Raw genomic sequence first — 22,317 nt, 5'->3', positions numbered from 1 at the left:
GCTGGGCATGTTGGGAGAGTGTGTGCTGAGAAAAGGATGACATGAAGGCGTGGGCTGGGATGCACCAGAACTTTAATGAGTCAAAAGAGGGAAAGGAGGGTGATGTGAGCGGAGGCCTCAGTGCCAGGAGCAGCTTTAGCAGGGGAAGGACCTCCTGCCGCAAATGCCGCTGCCCAAGCCAGAGAGGCTGAAGCCCCCGGAGTTGATGGGCACTCCCTCAGAGCTGAGGATGCTGCCAACGGCAGCGGAGGTGGAGGAGCCCACGGCGGTGTTCTGCGGGAAGGAGCTGAGGATGGGGCCGGGCAGGGTCACCACCACAGCAGGGGGCTCGATGACAAAGGTGGAGTCCTGGCACTGCCTGACACAGGGCTCGTTGCAGCTGTTGGCCAGCGGGGTCGGGCCGCAGGGCCGGCAGGGCATGCACGGGCTGTAGCAGGACATGCTTCAAGGCTGGAGGTGCACCTGGGAGAGAGAAGCAGGGCATGGGGGCTGGGTGAGGAGCAGCCTGTCATACCACAACGAGGGAGCCAAGGCACGAGCTGGAGACGAGAGCTGGAGGCTGTGTAGGGAGGCACAGGGGCTGCTTCTTCCCTATGGCCCAAAAGTGCCCTGCCGTGAGGGACCAAGCCCAGGCACCTTCCCACCTAGCCCATAGTTCAGGAGACACCTCAACCGAGACCCAGCCGCTCCCCACGCCACAACTTCAGCCCCATTCCCTGTGCCATGAAAGCTGCTCCAGGACCCACGGTAGGAGAAACCAGCAGCTCTGTGCTGAGAAATCCCAGAGGAGGAGGAGAAAGGTCTTCAGACTCACCTTGTTCACAAGGAGACGGAGGCGAGAGAAGTGGATGAGAGAGTGAGGAGAAGGGCCTGCTTTTATACTGCTTCTGCACCGCCCCAGGCGCACAGTCACTGCACGCGGGCAGTAATTTTCCAGCAGGCTCACCTCCAAAGCAAAATGTCCTACCTAATGGCACATGTTGTGTTTTGGTTTCCGTCAGTGCTGCCATTTCATTTCCTCATTTCTGACATGCTTGCTCTGCCGTGCAAGTGCCTTTCATGTGCTGGGATGAGACGCCCAGGGGTATCCTGGGCAGGACTGTGTCAGCGTGGGCAGAGGATGGCTCCTCAGTGGTGGAGGAGTCCCGCGCAGGCAGGGGATGTTGGCTTGGGGCAGTGCAGTGCGAGTGTTTGCAGCTCCCTTGGCAGGAAGAGGCCCAGCTGTGCTCCACGCCGCACGTGTCAGCAAGCACCCGCAGACTCCTCGTTTTAAGGACGTGCCGTGTGCTTCTCTCTCTTCCCTCTGCCTCCGCTCGCTCCCACGGTCACTAGCCATGGCGTCTCCAGGCAGCCGGGCTGTGCCAATGGTTTCAGCCGTGTTCCTCTTGATGCCCTTTGCTCTGGGGAGAACATTTGCCAAGCTGCCCGAGTACGCAGGGCTGGTCTTCGGAAAGCCAAAGCCCACCTGGTGTTCCATCAGGCAAGGCACGTGGAGGGCACTGAGGAGATCTTCTTCCACACAGGTCAGCAGCAAGGCTTGGCCAAAGTCAGCTGCAGCGCTGAATGGGGCAGCTTCACCGGGCACAGGGGTTACAGGCAAGGCGGAGGTGCTGCGGGGGTTCGCGGCCCTGGTCTTGACTGGCAAGAGCTGCTGTCGAGGGACCGGGCCTCTGCCATTCCTTGGCAAGTCTGGGGCAGGAAGAGTCTTACCCACAGTCGAGGAGGATCCGGTGTGGGGACATTTAAACCGATTGGAGAGACACGAGTGCATGCCACCAGATGCCTGCATACCCCGTGGAGGGAGAGGAGGGGTTGCAGAAAACGTGTCCCCACCGGCTGGGGCTCCTCCCTGGCCGTCAGGCGATACACCTTCTCTTGGCATTAGTGCTTCATCATGTCGTCTTTCCCAGGCCCCAAAGGCCTCCTCACCTTGGAGCACAACCCGGCACCACTGGAGAGGCAAGGGAACTTCCCCCAGCTCTCCCAGGGGTGACGGCTGGCAGGACCCTGCCGTGCCACACGCGTGGGGATGCTCAAGGAGGGGGTGGGCTCGGAAGGCACGAAACCAGCTCTCAGACTACATCGAGGAGGTGATGCTCTTCCCTGCCCTGCAGACATGGAGGCAGCTGGGACGCGTCCCAGGAGGGCAAGGCGATGCCTGCAGTAGGCAGGCTTCCTGGGATAGACTCTCCCTACCCACGGCCAGTCACACTCTAATTTTGGGTTGGCGTGTGTCAGCCCTTTGGCACGAGGCCAAGCCAGGAGCGCGGGCTGCCTGCAGGCCCGTGTCCCATCAGGGCTGAGGGCACTGCTTGCGCACCCCCAGAGGCTGCCACGACAGGGGTTGTCTTTGCCAAGGAAAGCAGCAAATGTCTTCCAGAAAGGGAAGTTTTCCTTGGGCGGAGCCATTTGAAACCGGCCGCGCAGCCCACCTGCCGATAGAGGCAATGATCAGCGACTGCTGGCGCGAGCAGAGGGGCAGGGAGGGACAGTCCTGCCCAGGGAGAAGGACGCGGCCTGTCCTCATTTGGAGAAGCTTTGGGCACTCAGGGGAGGACGGCATTGGTGGGAAGACATGTGCACCCTCCTGCACAGGGTTTTGAGAACAACCTCACTGTATCGCCTGAGAATGATGTCCTCCATCTGCACAGAGCCCTCCAGTGCTCAGGGGCATGTCTTCTGGCCATGTTGGCATGGTCCTGCTCAGGAAATCCTTGGGCTCCTCATCCCAATCTTCAAAAGAGCCTCCGTGCCCTAGTGGTCATGTCAGAAATGAGGAAATGAAATGGCAGCACTGACGGAAACCAAAACACAACATGTGCCATTAGGTAGGACATTTTGCTTTGGAGGTGAGCCTGCTGGAAAATTACTGCCCGTGTGCAGTGACTGTGCGCCTGGGGCGGTGCAGAAGCAGTATAAAAGCAGGCCCTTCTCCTCACTCTCTCATCCACTTCTCTCGCCTCCGTCTCCTTGTGAACAAGGTGAGTCTGAAGACCTTTCTCCTCCTCCTCCTCCTCTGGGATTTCTCGGCACAGAGCTGCTGGTTTCTCCTACCGTGGGTCCTGGAGCAGCTTTCATGGCACAGGGAATGGGGCTGAAGTTGTGGCGTGGGGAGCGGCTGGGTCTCGGTTGAGGTGTCTCCTGAGCTATGGGCTAGGTGGGAAGGTGCCTGGGCTTGGTCCCTCACGGCAGGGCACTTTTGGGCCATAGGGAAGAAGCAGCCCCTGTGCCTCCCTACACAGCCTCCAGCTCTCGTCTCCAGCTCGTGCCTTGGCTCCCTCGTTGTGGTATGACAGGCTGCTCCTCACCCAGCCCCCATGCCCTGCTTCTCTCTCCCAGGTGCACCTCCAGCCTTGAAGCATGTCCTGCTACAGCCCGTGCATGCCCTGCCGGCCCTGCGGCCCGACCCCGCTGGCCAACAGCTGCAACGAGCCCTGTGTCAGGCAGTGCCAGGACTCCAATGTCTTCATCCAGCCCTCCGCCGTGGTGGTGACCCTGCCCGGCCCCATCCTCAGCTCCTTCCCGCAGAACACCGCCGTGGGCTCCTCCACCTCCGCTGCCGTTGGCAGCATCCTCAGCTCTGAGGGAGTGCCCATCAACTCCGGGGGCTTCAGCCTCTCTGGCTTGGGCAGCGGCATTTGCGGCAGGAGGTCCTTCCCCTGCTAAAGCTGCTCCTGGCACTGAGGCCTCCGCTCACATCACCCTCCTTTCCCTCTTTTGACTCATTAAAGTTCTGGTGCATCCCAGCCCACGCCTTCATGTCATCCTTTTCTCAGCACACACTCTCCCAACATGCCCAGCGAGACAGCTGTTGCTCAGGGCTGGTTCTGGGAAGGAGTTGTTGGGGATGGCTGTGCAGCCGTTGTCAGCACAGGTTTGCCTTGAGTGTGCTTAGTGGTGAGTTGGGTGTACCCTCTGGTTTCTAAACTTCTCTGCCTACATGGACTCTACTGGGATAGAATGACCCAAGGTAGTTCATGTATTACTTGCACATTGCTGTCTACTTTTCTTTTTCCTTGGTCATCTCAACGTTGTGAAGCAAGTAGTCAGGAGGACGAGAGATCAATATGTCATTGACAAGGCAGTGGCAAGACCTTCCCAGGAGAGCCTAGGAGAACCTGTGCTACCCACAGCATTGAGATTCAGAGTTGCGGCGTGATGAGAAGTGCAGGTGGAAAACAAAAGCACGAGAACAGTAGAGAATATACTGCCACGGCATCTTTGGGAATACATTGTCAATAGATTTGGGAATATATCAGCTGTGGTCCACAGGCCTTGTGGTCTTGCAGATGCTTCAGTGATGCTTTTTGCAATCTTTTTTTCCTTCCAAAAAGCATTCAGGAGAGCTCCTTCACACTGCCTGTCTCCTCGGCGACCTAGCTGAGTCACATTTCCCCATTACTGGTCCTTTCAACTCTTTTAAAGTTCTGCTGCATCCCAGCCCATGCTTTCGTGTCATCCTTTGCCCTGCAGATGCTCTCCTATGATGCCCCGTGAAAGAGACGCATGTTGCTCAGGGCTGGGGCTGGGAGGGGGTTGTTGGGGGTGGCTGTGCAGTGACACAGGCTTGCTTTGAGTATACTTAGTCACGCCTTGGGTGGCTGACCCTTTTCTTCCTATATTTCTCTTCCTATCTGGGGCTGGAGAGAATGACTCAATGCTCTTCAGTGACCACAGCTACTCCAGGCGTGGTTGTAGGTCTCCCACCAAAGCATTCTCTTCTCCACGCTCAGCGAGCCCCATGCCGCCAGCCTTTGCTCCCTTACCAAGTGCTCCAGCCCTCTCACCATCCTGGCCACCCTCCGCTGAACTCACACCACTTGGTCAAAATCTTTCTTGCGTTAGAGCCCAAAATGGGACGCAGTGTTCTACATGCTGTCAGATGAGTGCCGAGCAGAGCAGGACCGTCGCTCCCATCGATCCCCTGGCTGTGCTCCTGCTCATATAGCCCAGGCTGTTGATGGCAGTCCTCGGTGTCTGGGAAGAGTGCTGGGAGTTGCACCTGCTTTGATGGTGTTACCTCAAAAGCAGCTTCCACAAGGCCAAGTGCAAGGCGCTGCACCTGCGTTGGGGCAGTCCTCAACGTCGATACAGACTGGAGGAGAAATGGTTGAGAGCAGCCCTGTGGAGAAGGGCTTATGGACAATGGTGGCTGAAAAAACTGGAGACGAGCCAGCAATGTGAGTAGTGCGTCCAGCCTGGCGTTCCCAGTATAAAAAAAGCCATGGACCTGTTAGCGCAGCCCCAGAGAAGGGCTACAAAAGGCATCAGAGGCCTGCAATAGGTCTCCTGGGATGAAGGGCTGAGGGAGTTTGTGGTTTTCAGCCTGGAGGAGAGAAGGCTCTGGGGAGCCCTTGTTGCAGCCTTTCGATATATAAAGGGGACTTAGAAGAAAGCCGGAGAGGACATTTAATCAAGGCCTGGGGTGATAGGACAAGACGCAACAGTTTCAAACTGGAACAGGGTAGACTTAAGTTGGACATAAGGCAGAAATATGTTACGATGAGAGTGGTGAGACACTGGAAAAGGCTGCCCGGAGAATGACGGCATGACCCATTGCTGGAAGCGTTCAAGGTCTGGTTCAACGGAGCTTTGCGTGACGTGACGTAGTGACAGATATCCCTGGCCATGGCAGGAGCGTTGGTCTAGGTGATCTTTAAAGGTCTCTTCCAACCCCAAACCACCCCATGATAATATGGTTCTATGATAAGGCAAACCACTGCACTGCGTCGCTCATTTTGAGAACACTGTGGATAGGATGGCTTCTCCTGGTGTGCCCTGGGAAGCCTGAACCCATGTCTTCTCAATAACATGTTCCTTCCTGACTACTTGCATCGTGGACTTGAGCTTAGCAAGGAAAACAAAAAGGTGTGCACAACAAAGTGGATAGCAGTCACTGAACTACATTGGCTAATCCTATCCCAACGCAAACAGGCAGATAAATTTAGAGACCAGCAGGTCAGCCAAGGCATGACTAAGCATACTCAATGCCAGCCTGCGTTGACAAGCACTGCAAAAGCATCCCCCGTAACCCCCTCCCAGCCCCAGCCCTGAGCAACATGCGTCTCTTTCACTGGGCATCTTGGGAGAGCATCTGCAGGGCAAAGGATGACACGAAGGCGTGGGCTGGGATGCAGCAGAACTTTAATGAGTCAAAAGAGGGAAAGGAGGGTGATGTGAGCGGAGGCCTCAGTGCCAGGAGCAGCTTTAGCAGGGGAAGGACCTCCTGCCGCAAATGCCGCTGCCCAAGCCAGAGAGGCTGAAGCCCCCGGAGTTGATGGGCACTCCCTCAGAGCTGAGGATGCTGCCAACGGCAGCGGAGGTGGAGGAGCCCACGGCGGTGTTCTGCGGGAAGGAGCTGAGGATGGGGCCGGGCAGGGTCACCACCACGGCGGAGGGCTGGATGACGACATTGGAGTCCTGGCACTGCCTGACACAGGGCTCGTTGCAGCTGTTGGCCAGCGGGGTCGGGCCGCAGGGCCGGCAGGGCATGCACGGGCTGTAGCAGGACATGCTTCAAGGCTGGAGGTGCACCTGGGAGAGAGAAGCAGGGCATGGGGGCTGGGTGAGGAGCAGCCTGTCATACCACAACGAGGGAGCCAAGGCACGAGCTGGAGACGAGAGCTGGAGGCTGTGTAGGGAGGCACAGGGGCTGCTTCTTCCCTATGGCCCAAAAGTGCCCTGCCGTGAGGGACCAAGCCCAGGCACCTTCCCACCTAGCCCATAGCTCAGGAGACACCTCAACCGAGACCCAGCCGCTCCCCACGCCACAACTTCAGCCCCATTCCCTGTGCCATGAAAGCTGCTCCAGGACCCACGGTAGGAGAAACCAGCAGCTCTGTGCCGAGAAATCCCAGAGGAGGAGGAGGAGGAGAAAGGTCTTCAGACTCACCTTGTTCACAAGGAGACGGAGGCGAGAGAAGTGGATGAGAGAGTGAGGAGAAGGGCCTGCTTTTATACTGCTTCTGCACCGCCCCAGGCGCACAGTCACTGCACGCGGGCAGTAATTTTCCAGCAGGCTCACCTCCAAAGCAAAATGTCCTACCTAATGGCACATGTTGTGTTTTGGTTTCCGTCAGTGCTGCCATTTCATTTCCTCATTTCTGACATGACCACTAGGGCACGGAGGCTCTTTTGAAGATTGGGATGAGGAGCCCAAGGATTTCCTGAGCAGGACCATGCCAACATGGCCAGAAGACATGCCCCTGAGCACTGGAGGGCTCTGTGCAGATGGAGGACATCATTCTCAGGCGATACAGTGAGGTTGTTCCCAAAACCCTGTGCAGGAGGGTGCACATGTCTTCCCACCAATGCCGTCCTCCCCTGAGTGCCCAAAGCTTCTCCAAATGAGGACAGGCCGCGTCCTTCTCCCTGGGCAGGACTGTCCCTCCCTGCCCCTCTGCTCGCGCCAGCAGTCGCTGATCATTGCCTCTATCGGCAGGTGGGCTGCGCGGCCGGTTTCAAATGGCTCCGCCCAAGGAAAACTTCCCTTTCTGGAAGACATTTGCTGCTTTCCTTGGCAAAGACAACCCCTGTCGTGGCAGCCTCTGGGGGTGCGCAAGCAGTGCCCTCAGCCCTGATGGGACACGGGCCTGCAGGCAGCCCGCGCTCCTGGCTTGGCCTCGTGCCAAAGGGCTGACACACGCCAACCCAAAATTAGAGTGTGACTGGCCGTGGGTAGGGAGAGTCTATCCCAGGAAGCCTGCCTACTGCAGGCATCGCCTTGCCCTCCTGGGACGCGTCCCAGCTGCCTCCATGTCTGCAGGGCAGGGAAGAGCATCACCTCCTCGATGTAGTCTGAGAGCTGGTTTCGTGCCTTCCGAGCCCACCCCCTCCTTGAGCATCCCCACGCGCGTGGCACGGCAGGGTCCTGCCAGCCGTCACCCCTGGGAGAGCTGGGGGAAGTTCCCTTGCCTCTCCAGTGGTGCCGGGTTGTGCTCCAAGGTGAGGAGGCCTTTGGGGCCTGGGAAAGACGACATGATGAAGCACTAATGCCAAGAGAAGGTGTATCGCCTGACGGCCAGGGAGGAGCCCCAGCCGGTGGGGACACGTTTTCTGCAACCCCTCCTCTCCCTCCACGGGGTATGCAGGCATCTGGTGGCATGCACTCGTGTCTCTCCAATCGGTTTAAATGTCCCCACACCGGATCCTCCTCGACTGTGGGTAAGACTCTCCCTGCCCCAGACTTGCCAAGGAATGGCAGAGGCCCGGTCCCTCGACAGCAGCTCTTGCCAGTCAAGGCCAAGGCCGCGAACCCCCGCAGCACCTCCGCCTTGCCTGTAACCCCTGTGCCCGGTGAAGCTGCCCCATTCAGCGCTGCAGCTGACTTTGGCCAAGCCTTGCTGCTGACCTGTGTGGAAGAAGATCTCCTCAGTGCCCTCCACGTGCCTTGCCTGATGGAACACCAGGTGGGCTTTGGCTTTCCGAAGACCAGCCCTGCGTACTCGGGCAGCTTGGCAAATGTTCTCCCCAGAGCAAAGGGCATCAAGAGGAACACGGCTGAAACCATTGGCACAGCCCGGCTGCCTGGAGACGCCATGGCTAGTGACCGTGGGAGCGAGCGGAGGCAGAGGGAAGAGAGAGAAGCACACGGCACGTCCTTAAAACGAGGAGTCTGCGGGTGCTTGCTGACACGTGCGGCGTGGAGCACAGCTGGGCCTCTTCCTGCCAAGGGAGCTGCAAACACTCGCACTGCACTGCCCCAAGCCAACATCCCCTGCCTGCGCGGGACTCCTCCACCACTGAGGAGCCATCCTCTGCCCACGCTGACACAGTCCTGCCCAGGACACCCCTGGGCGTCTCATCCCAGCACATGAAAGGCACTTGCACGGCAGAGCAAGCATGTCAGAAATGAGGAAATGAAATGGCAGCACTGACGGAAACCAAAACACAACATGTGCCATTAGGTAGGACATTTTGCTTTGGAGGTGAGCCTGCTGGAAAATTACTGCCCGCGTGCAGTGACTGTGCGCCTGGGGCGGTGCAGAAGCAGTATAAAAGCAGGCCCTTCTCCTCACTCTCTCATCCACTTCTCTCGCCTCCGTCTCCTTGTGAACAAGGTGAGTTTGAGGCGCTTTTTGTCTTCATCCCATTCCTGACTCTTAACCTCCTCTTCCTCCGCCTCCTCCTCTTCTGGGATTTCTCTGCACATACCTACCCTTTGTCCTGTGCTGTGTTTTGAGGCTGCTTGCCATGGGAGAGGGAAAAGGAGCAGAAGGTGTGGCATGGAGAAGCGCTGAGATTTGGCTGAGGGGTCTCCTGAGCTATGAGCTAGGTTGAGACCTCCCTGGGCTTTGTCAGTGTCGGTGGGGCACTTTTGCTCTGAGGGAAGGGGTCTCCCTCATTGTAGGGTGACAGGCTGCTCTTCAACCATCCTCTGTGCTTTGATTTCCCCTGCTTCTCTCTCCCAGGTGCACCTCCAGCCCCAAGCCATGTCCTGCTACAGCCCGTGCATGCCCTGCCGGCCCTGCGGCCCGACCCCGCTGGCCAACAGCTGCAACGAGCCCTGTGTCAGGCAGTGCCAGGACTCCAATGTCTTCATCCAGCCCTCCGCCGTGGTGGTGACCCTGCCCGGCCCCATCCTCAGCTCCTTCCCGCAGAACACCGCCGTGGGCTCCTCCACCTCCGCTGCCGTTGGCAGCATCCTCAGCTCTGAGGGAGTGCCCATCAACTCCGGGGGCTTCAGCCTCTCTGGCTTGGGCAGCGGCATTTGCGGCAGGAGGTGCTTCCCCTGCTAAAGCTGCTGGCCATGTCCCTGGGTTAGATGGCACCCAGGGACCCACATGATGGTACCGCACTGGGGACGGAGCATCGGCTTGTTGCTTCCAGAGGGGCTGAGCAACCCCAGCACCCCTTGCAAAAGGACAAGGCCAGCCTGGGCTCTCAGAAAGCACAGCCCGTGTCTGCCCTTCACGTGCTTCCACTCTTTCTTTTGCCCCCTGTGTCCTTGTTCTCTTGTGGTCTCCTCAGCTGCGAGTACCAGAAAGGCAGCCTGGGGGGTGGCCAGCTGGCCCTGCTCCCTCTGTGGGCAGGCAGATGGACAGCTGGCAGCATCTCTGCCTAGCTGAGGGCTGCAGACTCCTTTCTGCCCCTGGTGCTCCCTGCACTGGGACCTTCACTCAGGGTGACCTTATTTCCCTCTTTTGACTCATTAAAGTTCCGCTGCATCCCAGCCCATGTCTCTGTGTCATCTTTCTCAGGCAGATGATCTCCCAACACATTCAGGATGGTTCTGTGAGGGGTCTGTTGGAAATAAATGTGAAGCGATTACTAGAAGCATCGTAGAGGGTCTCCTGGGATTGACTGAAGTTGTTTGTTAAGAACCAGTTACCTGGTTCTTTGTAGTTTTTGGTAGAATGGTCTTGAGAACACATACGTGGTTTGGGTTTTGCTGGACAGTGTTTGCTAAGCAGCAACCTTGTCAATCCAACCCATTCCCCAAATAGCAAGTAGGCTGGGTGTGGACAAGAGACTGGGAGGGGACACAGGCAGGACAGCTGACTCAGACTGACCAAAGGGATAGTCCATACAATATGTCATCATGGTCAGCAATACATTCTAAGAGAAAGAACAGTGAGCATCAGGGGACATTCATTATTAGGGAGTTTCTTTTCTGAAACAACTGCTAAGTGCATTGTGCTCTGCTTCGCAGGAGTGGCTGGACATTGCCTGCTGATGGGAAGTAGAGAATAAGTCCTTTTGCTTTGCTTCATTTCCACACATTTTCCCTGCTTTACTTCATTCAACTACCTTTATCTCGACCCATCTGGTTTTAATCTTATTTTCTCCCCCCTTTCTCTCTGAGGAAGGGCAGTGATAGAGCGCCTTGGTGGGCACCTGGCAGCCAGACAAGGTCAACTCACCACAATCTTTTTGGTGTTCACCATGGGACTCGGGACATCAGCAGTTTCGAATTGAGCATGGTATAGCTGTAGTAGTTACTAACTGGCATGCTTTTGTGTGAGTTTAAGAGTGCACTTGCTGCACCCTTTATCTCTTTATTTTGCTAAGCCTGGGAATACATTCACAGAACCAAAGACTATGGCTTTGCCCTGGCACTGACGCCCTTACTGTGCTGGGGGAGCTATCTACCGGAGAGGGTGAGGAAATACACCCTCTTCCAGTCTAGGACTGCTGTGAGTTGTTTCGTTGTGCAGGCTCCTGAGGTCCTTATTCACCCTAATGTGAGGTATTTAATGTTACCTAATTAACACTGTTGGCTTAATGTGGGGTTTGCAGAATCTGATGTCAGGCTGGTGTAAGAGGAGGCAACTTTTGGGTGCAGCAACAGTGAAACATGCCCTGAGGTGATTGTTCCCTGGGTGACAACTGCTTGAAAACCAGCTGCTTTTAGCGTGGTACTGGGGCTTGCAGTGAGTCTGTCAAGCCACGATTCAGTACTATCAGAGGATAGTGGTTAAGACAAGGACCCAAACTACCTCCAAGAATGCCATGATTGAGCCAGGCATCCAACTACAATTAAGAACATGGCAGTTGAGGCAGAGACTTAAACCCCACCTGAGAACACCATGGTTGAGACAAGGAACCAAACACCACCTACAGTAATTGCTGCAAGTAGTGAAAAAGAAATAGCAGACAATGAAGTCAATGGGTCTATGTCATTGATTAGTAAGGGAGTGAGGAGGAGGAAGAGTCTGATGGGTAAGCAGGTACTTCAGCAAAGAAATGGGAGGAAGAAGTGAGAGAAACTCACTCAAGAGACGAAGTACCCAGTCCCTGACCTTGAGAGAACCTGGGGAGTTCTGGTGGAAAGAGTTCTGGTGGAGAGTACAGGCATCAGACAGGTAAGCAGATGACTGCCTGGCAACTCCAGTGCTGGGAGAGTGGGGTCAATGGTCAGGAACTGAAGGTAAGGAAGCCCAACAGCTGAGATCCCTCGCTAGGGACTGGGGAGCTGATTGTGGAATTGGAAAAGAGGCAATGAAATACAGTCTTGGGAGGCATCTCCTGTCAAGTGTGAGAGCAAGATATCTGTTCAAGGAAGATTTTGTGGTTTAGCAAGGAGGTGGACTACCACTTAGGAAGGCATCAAGTACCTGAGAGAATTAGTGGTGCTGGAAGTCATCTACCATGATCTCAATGACAACAAGGTCTCTGAAGGTCTAGATAATGCTCTGTATATATGGTTGTCCAAAATGCACCTGTGTCATACTTTAACAGCTTGGCAGCAACATATTGCCCAGGTTTAGATACATTACTGTGGAGAGAGCATCTTCCTGTCTGAAATTTGAAGAAAATCTCTCTCCCTCCGTGTCTTCGCAGGCCAACACCTCAGCTGTGAAGAGTGCCCCACAGAGCCAATCCCCTCCTGCTGTGGTCAGGGGGAAAGGAAGACCAGGACCACGCTCCATGTCCCTTTCTGATTCTTCCTGTGTGACCAGGGGAAGGGGGATGGTGAGCCCACTTTTAAACTGGAATCTTGTGTATGCACGTGAACTGAGAGGGAAGACAACTGCTGAGGGGCCATGCAAGAAGGCTGTCAGTTTAGTTGCTGTTTAGTTACCCCATCATGTGGGTCAAGAAAGCAGAAGTGTTTGAGAAGGGCAAAAGAATAATTCTGACTCTTCTGAAAGGTGGATTGGCCATGAAATGAAGCAAAGTCAATGAACCTGCACAGGACATGCAGTTTTGGTGGGTAAAATGGGAGGGTGAACGTTGTCACATCCTCTGTAAAGGAATGAAGGCAGTGGGTTGGTTATCATTGATAATACGCAGCTGTGGCCTTGCCTCAAAGGCAGTGGGTTATTGTCATGGACGATGTGCAGCTGCAGCTCATCCTGCTAAGTGGTTTAAATAGCCCTGAGACGTGTGGGAGAGAGGCTGGTTGGAGGAGGAGTGGTGTGGTCTGACTTCTGGAGTAAGGAGAAACAGCATGGATGGTAGAATCTGACCCACGGTAAAGCCTTGTTGCAGCCAGCTAGTTTGTTTGTGCTGCAACAATTGGTACCTGCTGTGAGGCTGAGTTGGACTACGACTACAACAGCTGGTGTCCAATGTAGCTGAGACAAGCGGGAGAACCTGTGACCCATAACAGACACTGAGAGGTGAGCTATTGACAACCAATTGATATGGGTGTATTGCAATATTTATTGTCTGTCTTAACTCAACTTACAACTGAATCCCCATCACCTGGCAGCCAGACAATATCAACCCACAGCAAGCACAGTTGTTAATTGCATCTGCATGGTCCTTCCCTCTGTGGAGGCTGCAGCACAAAGGGTGATGAGGGCATAGTCCCGAGGATGCATGGGGAGCCTTTACTGCTCACAAAAGGAGGGGACGGAGGGACACAGCATAGTGGCCCTGTTGGGGGCACTGTCACTTTCAGGAGAGGAAGTCATCCATGACTCCTCCAGACCCATGGCCATCAGGCCCAGCTTTGCTGAGCCTTTGCCCAGATATACCTTCTTGGCATCAGTGCACTTGCTTCAGAGATGTGTGTGGCCACTGCTGATGTCAGTTGAGGAGCCTAGGCTGTGGGAGGGCAGCAACCCCACAGGCGTCTGGGAATTATTCAGGTGGGGTGAAGAAAAATGAGGGCGATGGGGGGTAGCAATTCCTCTTGCCCTTGTTGCTGCTGTGCTGGAGAAGGAGGCTCAGGCAGGACATGACCACGGAATGGTTGACCAAAAATGATGAAAGAGCTGTGACATGCTGTAGAACATCACACCTGGCAATAAAAATGTAGGTAGAGCCCTGATCAACAACTGGCTTGGCAGCAACCAGCTATGTCTCCCCACGTATCCTTCAGCCAAAGCTAAGCAACAGCACAAAAGCAGGGCCAGGAAAAGATGCTTTTGCAGTGATCCCATCAAAAGAGGTGTGGCACTCAGCACTGTTCCTGGACACCAAGGGCTGTCATCAAGAACCCGGACTATATGACCAGAGGTGTAGCCAGGAGATTGATGGGAATGATCATCCCACTCTGCTCAGCACCCACCAGACACAATCTAGAACACTATGTCATCTTTGGGGCTGTAATGCAAGAAGGACCTTGACTAAGCGGAGTGAGTTCAGTGCAGAATGGACAGGATGGAGAGAGGACTAGAGCACTTGCTTGGGGATGAAAGGCTGCAGTAAACATCTTGATGAGCGTTGAGAAATTAATGCTTTGGTGGGAAACCCAGAAGCAGCTTTTGAGAGCTATGGTTGTTGAACTGTGTGAGGTAATTCTTCCAGCCTCAGCTAGGCAGAGAAGTTCAGATAACAGAGGGTCACGCTAAGTACACTCAAAGCAAGCCTTTGTTAAAAATCACAGCAGGACCACCCCTAAGAAACATATCTTTCCCCAGACATGTTGGCAGGATATCTGCAGAGAAAATGATGACAATAAGGCATAGTATGGGATGCAGCAGAACTTTAATGAATCAAAAAAAGGAAGTGGGGTTGGTGTGAGTGGAGGCCCAAGCACAGGGAACAACAGAATTCATGTCTGCCCAATGGCTCTTGCAGAGATGCAACCAGGTGTCCATCTGCCTGCCCCGAAGAGGGAACAAGGCCAGAAGGTGCTTCCTAGGTGGCCTTTGTGGTGTTTGCAGCACAGGAGACCACAAGAGGATGGTCTTCCCGAGAGCCATGGCCAGCAGCTTTAGCAGGGGAAGGACCTCCTGCCGCAAATGCCGCTGCCCAAGCCAGAGAGGCTGAAGCCCCCGGAGTTGATGGGCACTCCCTCAGAGCTGAGGATGCTGCCAACGGCAGCGGAGGTGGAGGAGCCCACGGCGGTGTTCTGCGGGAAGGAGCTGAGGATGGGGCCGGGCAGGGTCACCACCACGGCGGAGGGCTGGATGACGACATTGGAGTCCTGGCACTGCCTGACACAGGGCTCGTTGCAGCTGTTGGCCAGCGGGGTCGCCGCAGGGCCGGCAGGGCATGCACGGGCTGTAGCAGGACATGCTTCAAGGCTGGAGGTGCACCTGGGAGAGAGAAGCAGGGCATGGGGGCTGGGTGAGGAGCAGCCTGTCATACCACAACGAGGGAGCCAAGGCACGAGCTGGAGACGAGAGCTGGAGGCTGTGTAGGGAGGCACAGGGGCTGCTTCTTCCCTATGGCCCAAAAGTGCCCTGCCGTGAGGGACCAAGCCCAGGCACCTTCCCACCTAGCCCATAGCTCAGGAGACACCTCAACCGAGACCCAGCCGCTCCCCACGCCACAACTTCAGCCCCATTCCCTGTGCCATGAAAGCTGCTCCAGGACCCACGGTAGGAGAAACCAGCAGCTCTGTGCCGAGAAATCCCAGAGGAGGAGGAGGAGGAGAAAGGTCTTCAGACTCACCTTGTTCACAAGGAGACGGAGGCGAGAGAAGTGGATGAGAGAGTGAGGAGAAGGGCCTGCTTTTATACTGCTTCTGCACCGCCCCAGGCGCACAGTCACTGCACGCGGGCAGTAATTTTCCAGCAGGCTCACCTCCAAAGCAAAATGTCCTACCTAATGGCACATGTTGTGTTTTGGTTTCCGTCAGTGCTGCCATTTCATTTCCTCATTTCTGACATGACCACTAGGGCACGGAGGCTCTTTTGAAGATTGGGATGAGGAGCCCAAGGATTTCCTGAGCAGGACCATGTCAACATGGCCAGAAGACATGCCCCTGAGCACGGAGGGCTCTGTGCAGATGGAGGACATCATTCTCAGGCGATACAGTGAGGTTGTTCTCAAAACCCTGTGCAGGAGGGTGCACATGTCTTCCCACCAATGCCGTCCTCCCCTGAGTGCCCAAAGCTTCTCCAAATGAGGACAGGCCGCGTCCTTCTCCCTGGGCAGGACTGTCCCTCCCTGCCCCTCTGCTCGCGCCAGCAGTCGCTGATCATTGCCTCTATCGGCAGGCGGGCTGCGCGGCCGGTTTCAAATGGCTCCGCCCAAGGAAAACTTGCCTTTCTGGAAGACATTTGCTGCTTTCCTTGGCAAAGACAACCCCTGTCGTGGCAGCCTCTGGGGGTGCGCAAGCAGTGCCCTCAGCCCTGATGGGACACGGGCCTGCAGGCAGCCCGCGCTCCTGGCTTGGCCTCGTGCCAAAGGGCTGACACACGCCAACCCAAAATTAGAGTGTGACTGGCCGTGGGTAGGAGAGTCTATCCCAGGAAGCCTGCCTACTGCAGGCATCGCCTTGCCCTCCTGGGACGCGTCCCAGCTGCCTCCATGTCTGCAGGGCAGGGAAGAGCATCACCTCCTCGATGTAGTCTGAGAGCTGGTTTCGTGCCTTCCGAGCCCACCCCTCCTTGAGCATCCCCACGCGCGTGGCACGGCAGGGTCCTGCCAGCCGTCACCCCTGGGAGAGCTGGGGGAAGTTCCCTTGCCTCTCCAGTGGTGCCGGGTTGTGCTCCAAGGTGAGGAGGCCTTTGGGGCCTGGGAAAGACGACATGATGAAGCACTAATGCCAAGAGAAGGTGTATCGCCTGACGGCCAGGGAGGAGCCCCAGCCGGTGGGGACACGTTTTCTGCAACCCCTCCTCTCCCTCCACGGGGTATGCAGGCATCTGGTGGCATGCACTGTCTCTCCCAATCGGTTTAAATGTCCCCACACCGGATCCTCCTCGACTGTGGGTAAGACTCTCCCTGCCCCAGACTTGCCAAGGAATGGCAGAGGCCCGGTCCCTCGACAGCAGCTCTTGCCAGTCAAGACCAGGCCGCGAACCCCCGCAGCACCTCCGCCTTGCCTGTAACCCCTGTGCCCGGTGAAGCTGCCCCATTCAGCGCTGCAGCTGACTTTGGCCAAGCCTTGCTGCTGACCTGTGTGGAAGAAGATCTCCTCAGTGCCCTCCACGTGCCTTGCCTGATGGAACACCAGGTGGGCTTTGGCTTTCCGAAGACCAGCCCTGCGTACTCGGGCAGCTTGGCAAATGTTCTCCCCAGAGCAAAGGGCATCAAGAGGAACACGGCTGAAACCATTGGCACAGCCCGGCTGCCTGGAGACGCCATGGCTAGTGACCGTGGGAGCGAGCGGAGGCAGAGGGAAGAGAGAGAAGCACACGGCACGTCCTTAAAACGAGGAGTCTGCGGGTGCTTGCTGACACGTGCGGCGTGGAGCACAGCTGGGCCTCTTCCTGCCAAGGGAGCTGCAAACACTCGCACTGCACTGCCCCAAGCCAACATCCCCTGCCTGCGCGGGACTCCTCCACCACTGAGGAGCCATCCTCTGCCCACGCTGACACAGTCCTGCCCAGGACACCCCTGGGCGTCTCATCCCAGCACATGAAAGGCACTTGCGCACGAGCAAGCATGTCAGAAATGAGGAAATGAAATGGCAGCACTGACGGAAACCAAAACACAACATGTGCCATTAGGTAGGACATTTTGCTTTGGAGGTGAGCCTGCTGGAAAATTACTGCCCGCGTGCAGTGACTGTGCGCCTGGGGCGGTGCAGAAGCAGTATAAAAGCAGGCCCTTCTCCTCACTCTCTCATCCACTTCTCTCGCCTCCGTCTCCTTGTGAACAAGGTGAGTTTGAGGCGCTTTTTGTCTTCATCCCATTCCTGACTCTTAACCTCCTCTTCCTCCGCCTCCTCCTCCTCTGGTATTTCTCAGCACATACCTACCCTTTGTCCTGTGCTGTGTTTTGAGGCTGCTTGCCATGGGAGAGGGAAAAGGAGCAGAAGGTGTGGCATGGAGAAGGGCTGAGATTTGGCTGAGGGGTCTCCTGAGCTATGAGCTAGGTTGAGACCTCCCTGGGCTTTGTCAGTGTCAGTGGGGCACTTTTGCTCTGAGGGAAGGGGTCTCCCTCATTGTAGGGTGACAGGCTGCTCTTCAACCATCCTCTGTGCTTTGATTTCCCCTGCTTCTCTCTCCCAGGTGCACCTCCAGCCTTGAAGCATGTCCTGCTACAGCCCGTGCATGCCCTGCCGGCCCTGTGGCCCGACCCCGCTGGCCAACAGCTGCAATGAGCCCTGTGTCAGGCAGTGCCAGGACTCCACCTTTGTCATCGAGCCCCCTGCTGTGGTGGTGACCCTGCCCGGCCCCATCCTCAGCTCCTTCCCGCAGAACACCGCCGTGGGCTCCTCCACCTCCGCTGCCGTTGGCAGCATCCTCAGCTCTGAGGGAGTGCCCATCAACTCCGGGGGCTTCAGCCTCTCTGGCTTGGGCAGCGGCATTTGCGGCAGGAGGTCCTTCCCCTGCTAAAGCTGCTCCTGGCACTGAGGCCTCCGCTCACATCACCCTCCTTTCCCTCTTTTGACTCATTAAAGTTCTGGTGCATCCCAGCCCACGCCTTCATGTCATCCTTTTCTCAGCACACACTCTCCCAACATGCCCAGCGAGACAGCTGTTGCTCAGGGCTGGTTCTGGGAAGGAGTTGTTGGGGATGGCTGTGCAGCCGTTGTCAGCACAGGTTTGCCTTGAGTGTGCTTAGTGGTGAGTTGGGTGTACCCTCTGGTTTCTAAACTTCTCTGCCTACATGGACTCTACTGGGATAGAATGACCCAAGGTAGTTCATGTATTACTTGCGCATTGCTGTCTACTTTTCTTTTTCCTTGGTCATCTCAACGTTGTGAAGCAAGTAGTCAGGAGGACGAGAGATCAATATGTCATTGACAAGGCAGTGGCAAGACCTTCCCAGGAGAGCCTAGGAGAACCTGTGCTACCCACAGCATTGAGATTCAGAGTTGCGGCGTGATGAGAAGTGCAGGTGGAAAACAAAAGCACGAGAACAGTAGAGAATATACTGCCACGGCATCTTTGGGAATACATTGTCAATAGATTTGGGAATATATCTGTGGTCCACAGGCCTTGTGGTCTTGCAGATGCTTCAGTGATGCTTTTTGCAATCTTTTTTTCCTTCCAAAAAGCATTCAGGAGAGCTCCTTCACACTGCCTGTCTCCTCGGCGACCTAGCTGAGTCACATTTCCCCATTACTGGTCCTTTCAACTCTTTTAAAGTTCTGCTGCATCCCAGCCCATGCCTTCGTGTCATCCTTTGCCCTGCAGATGCTCTCCTATGATGCCCCGTGAAAGAGACGCATGTTGCTCAGGGCTGGGGCTGGGAGGGGGTTGTTGGGGGTGGCTGTGCAGTGACACAGGCTTGCTTTGAGTATACTTAGTCACGCCTCGGGTGGCTGACCCTTTTCTTCCTATATTTCTCTTCCTATCTGGGGCTGGAGAGAATGACTCAATGCTCTTCAGTGACCACAGCTACTCCAGGCGTGGTTGTAGGTCTCCCACCAAAGCATTCTCTTCTCCACGCTCAGCGAGCCCCATGCTGCCAGCCTTTGCTCCCTTACCAAGTGCTCCAGCCCTCTCACCATCCTGGCCACCCTCCGCTGAACTCACACCACTTGGTCAAAATCTTTCTTGCGTTAGAGCCCAAAATGGGACGCAGTGTTCTACATGCTGTCAGATGAGTGCCGAGCAGAGCAGGACCGTCGCTCCCATCGATCCCCTGGCTGTGCTCCTGCTCATATAGCCCAGGCTGTTGATGGCAGTCCTCGGTGTCTGGGAAGAGTGCTGGGAGTTGCACCTGCTTTGATGGTGTTACCTCAAAAGCAGCTTCCACAAGGCCAAGTGCAAGGCGCTGCACCTGCGTTGGGGCAGTCCTCAACGTCGATACAGACTGGAGGAGAAATGGTTGAGAGCAGCCCTGTGGAGAAGGGCTTATGGACAATGGTGGCTGAAAAAACTGGAGACGAGCCAGCAATGTGAGTAGCGCGTCCAGCCTGGCGTTCCCAGTATAAAAAAGGCCATGGACCTGTTAGCGCAGCCCCAGAGAAGGGCTACAAAAGGCATCAGAGGCCTGCAATAGGTCTCCTGGGATGAAGGGCTGAGGGAGTTTGTGGTTTTCAGCCTGGAGGAGAGAAGGCTCTGGGGAGCCCTTGTTGCAGCCTTTCGATATATAAGGGGACTTAGAAGAAAGCCGGAGAGGACATTTAATCAAGGCCTGGGGTGATAGGACAAGACGCAACAGTTTCAAACTGGAACAGGGTAGACTTAAGTTGGACATAAGGCAGAAATATGTTACGATGAGTGGTGAGACACTGGAAAAGGCTGCCCGGAGAATGACGGCATGACCCATTGCTGGAAGCGTTCAAGGTCTGGTTCAACGGAGCTTTGCGTGATGTGACGTAGTGACAGATATCCCTGGCCATGGCAGGAGCGTTGGTCTAGGTGATCTTTAAAGGTCTCTTCCAACCCCAAACCACCCCATGATAATATGTTCTATGATAAGGCAAACCACTGCACTGCGTCGCTCATTTTGAGAACACTGTGGATAGGATGGCTTCTCCTGGTGTGCCCTGGGAAGCCTGAACCCATGTCTTCTCAATAACATGTTCCTTCCTGACTACTTGCATCGTGGACTTGAGCTTAGCAAGGAAAACAAAAAGGTGTGCACAACAAAGTGGATAGCAGTCACTGAACTACATTGGCTAATCCTATCCCAACGCAAACAGGCAGATAAATTTAGAGACCAGCAGGTCAGCCAAGGCATGACTAAGCATACTCAATGCCAGCCTGCGTTGACAAGCACTGCAAAAGCATCCCCCGTAACCCCCCGCCCAGCCCCAGCCTGAGCAACATGCGTCTCTTTCACTGGGCATCTTGGGAGAGCATCTGCAGGGCAAAGGATGACACGAAGGCGTGGGCTGGGATGCACCAGAACTTTAATGAGTCAAAAGAGGGAAAGGAGGGTGATGTGAGCGGAGGCCTCAGTGCCAGGAGCAGCTTTAGCAGGGGAAGGACCTCCTGCCGCAAATGCCGCTGCCCAAGCCAGAGAGGCTGAAGCCCCCGGAGTTGATGGGCACTCCCTCAGAGCTGAGGATGCTGCCAACGGCAGCGGAGGTGGAGGAGCCCACGGCGGTGTTCTGCGGGAAGGAGCTGAGGATGGGGCCGGGCAGGGTCACCACCACGGCGGAGGGCTGGATGAACATTGGAGTCCTGGCACTGCCTGACACAGGGCTCGTTGCAGCTGTTGGCCAGCGGGGTCGGGCCGCAGGGCCGGCAGGGCATGCACGGGCTGTAGCAGGACATGCTTCAAGGCTGGAGGTGCACCTGGGAGAGAGAAGCAGGGCATGGGGGCTGGGTGAGGAGCAGCCTGTCATACCACAACGAGGGAGCCAAGGCACGAGCTGGACGAGAGCTGGAGGCTGTGTAGGGAGGCACAGGGGCTGCTTCTTCCCTATGGCCCAAAAGTGCCCTGCCGTGAGGGACCAAGCCCAGGCACCTTCCCACCTAGCCCATAGCTCAGGAGACACCTCAACCGAGACCCAGCCGCTCCCCACGCCACAACTTCAGCCCCATTCCCTGTGCCATGAAAGCTGCTCCAGGACCCACGGTAGGAGAAACCAGCAGCTCTGTGCCGAGAAATCCCAGAGGAGGAGGAGGAGAAAGGTCTTCAGACTCACCTTGTTCACAAGGAGACGGAGGCGAGAGAAGTGTGAGAGAGTGAGGAGAAGGGCCTGCTTTTATACTGCTTCTGCACCGCCCCAGGCGCACAGTCACTGCACGCGGGCAGTAATTTTCCAGCAGGCTCACCTCCAAAGCAAAATGTCCTACCTAATGGCACATGTTGTTTTGGTTTCCGTCAGTGCTGCCATTTCATTTCCTCATTTCTGACATGACCACTAGGGCACGGAGGCTCTTTTGAAGATTGGGATGAGGAGCCCAAGGATTTCCTGAGCAGGACCATGTCAACATGGCCAGAAGACATGCCCCTGAGCACGGGAGGGCTCTGTGCAGATGGAGGACATCATTCTCAGGCGATACAGTGAGGTTGTTCCCAAAACCCTGTGCAGGAGGGTGCACATGTCTTCCCACCAATGCCGTCCTCCCCTGAGTGCCCAAAGCTTCTCCAAATGAGGACAGGCCGCGTCCTTCTCCCTGGGCAGGACTGTCCCTCCCTGCCCCTCTGCTCGCGCCAGCAGTCGCTGATCATTGCCTCTATCGGCAGGTGGGCTGCGCGGCCGGTTTCAAATGGCTCCGCCCAAGGAAAACTTGCCTTTCTGGAAGACATTTGCTGCTTTCCTTGGCAAAGACAACCCCTGTCGTGGCAGCCTCTGGGGGTGCGCAAGCAGTGCCCTCAGCCCTGATGGGACACGGGCCTGCAGGCAGCCCGCGCTCCTGGCTTGGCCTCGTGCCAAAGGGCTGACACACGCCAACCCAAAATTAGAGTGTGACTGGCCGTGGGTAGGGAGAGTCTATCCCAGGAAGCCTGCCTACTGCAGGCATCGCCTTGCCCTCCTGGGACGCGTCCCAGCTGCCTCCATGTCTGCAGGGCAGGGAAGAGCATCACCTCCTCGATGTAGTCTGAGAGCTGGTTTCGTGCCTTCCGAGCCCACCCCCTCCTTGAGCATCCCCACGCGCGTGGCACGGCAGGGTCCTG

At 56.1% G+C, this 22,317-nt stretch overlaps 1 protein-coding gene and 3 pseudogenes across 1 annotated transcript; 1 reads left to right on the top strand and 3 right to left on the bottom strand.

Moving 5' to 3' along the window:
- Positions 1-135: 135 nt before the first annotated feature.
- LOC119159058 lies at positions 136-1,336 on the bottom strand (annotated as a pseudogene).
- Positions 1,335-3,666, top strand: LOC119159057 (annotated as a pseudogene).
- A 2,541-nt stretch (positions 3,667-6,207) lies between these two features.
- On the bottom strand, positions 6,208-7,979 carry LOC119159056 (annotated as a pseudogene).
- A 6,629-nt stretch (positions 7,980-14,608) lies between these two features.
- On the bottom strand, positions 14,609-20,966 carry LOC119158828 (feather beta keratin-like). Its single transcript, XM_037411212.1, has 2 exons — positions 20,884-20,966; positions 14,609-14,831 (listed from the first exon to the last, which is right to left on the bottom strand). The coding sequence occupies exons 1-2, from the start codon at positions 20,964-20,966 to the stop codon at positions 14,609-14,611; spliced, it is 306 nt and encodes a 101-aa protein (XP_037267109.1).
- Positions 20,967-22,317: the final 1,351 nt, after the last annotated feature.

Source organism: Falco rusticolus, chromosome 18 (assembly GCF_015220075.1).
Source record: "Falco rusticolus isolate bFalRus1 chromosome 18, bFalRus1.pri, whole genome shotgun sequence".
In the NCBI taxonomy this organism is placed as follows: Eukaryota; Metazoa; Chordata; class Aves; order Falconiformes; family Falconidae; genus Falco; species Falco rusticolus.
This window is presented reverse-complemented; position numbering and strand designations above follow the sequence as displayed.

What these genes read in the sequence shown, in the direction of transcription:
- LOC119158828 (XM_037411212.1), bottom strand. Translation starts at nt 20,966, where the DNA reads ATGTCCTGCTACAGCCCGTGCATGCCCTGCCGGCCCTGCGGCCCGACC. An exon ending in TGCAACGAGCCCTGTGTCAG is followed by an intron (nt 14,832 to 20,883) that starts GCAGTGCCAGGA and finishes GCCCTGTGTCAG; the next exon opens with GCAGTGCCAGGACTCCAATG.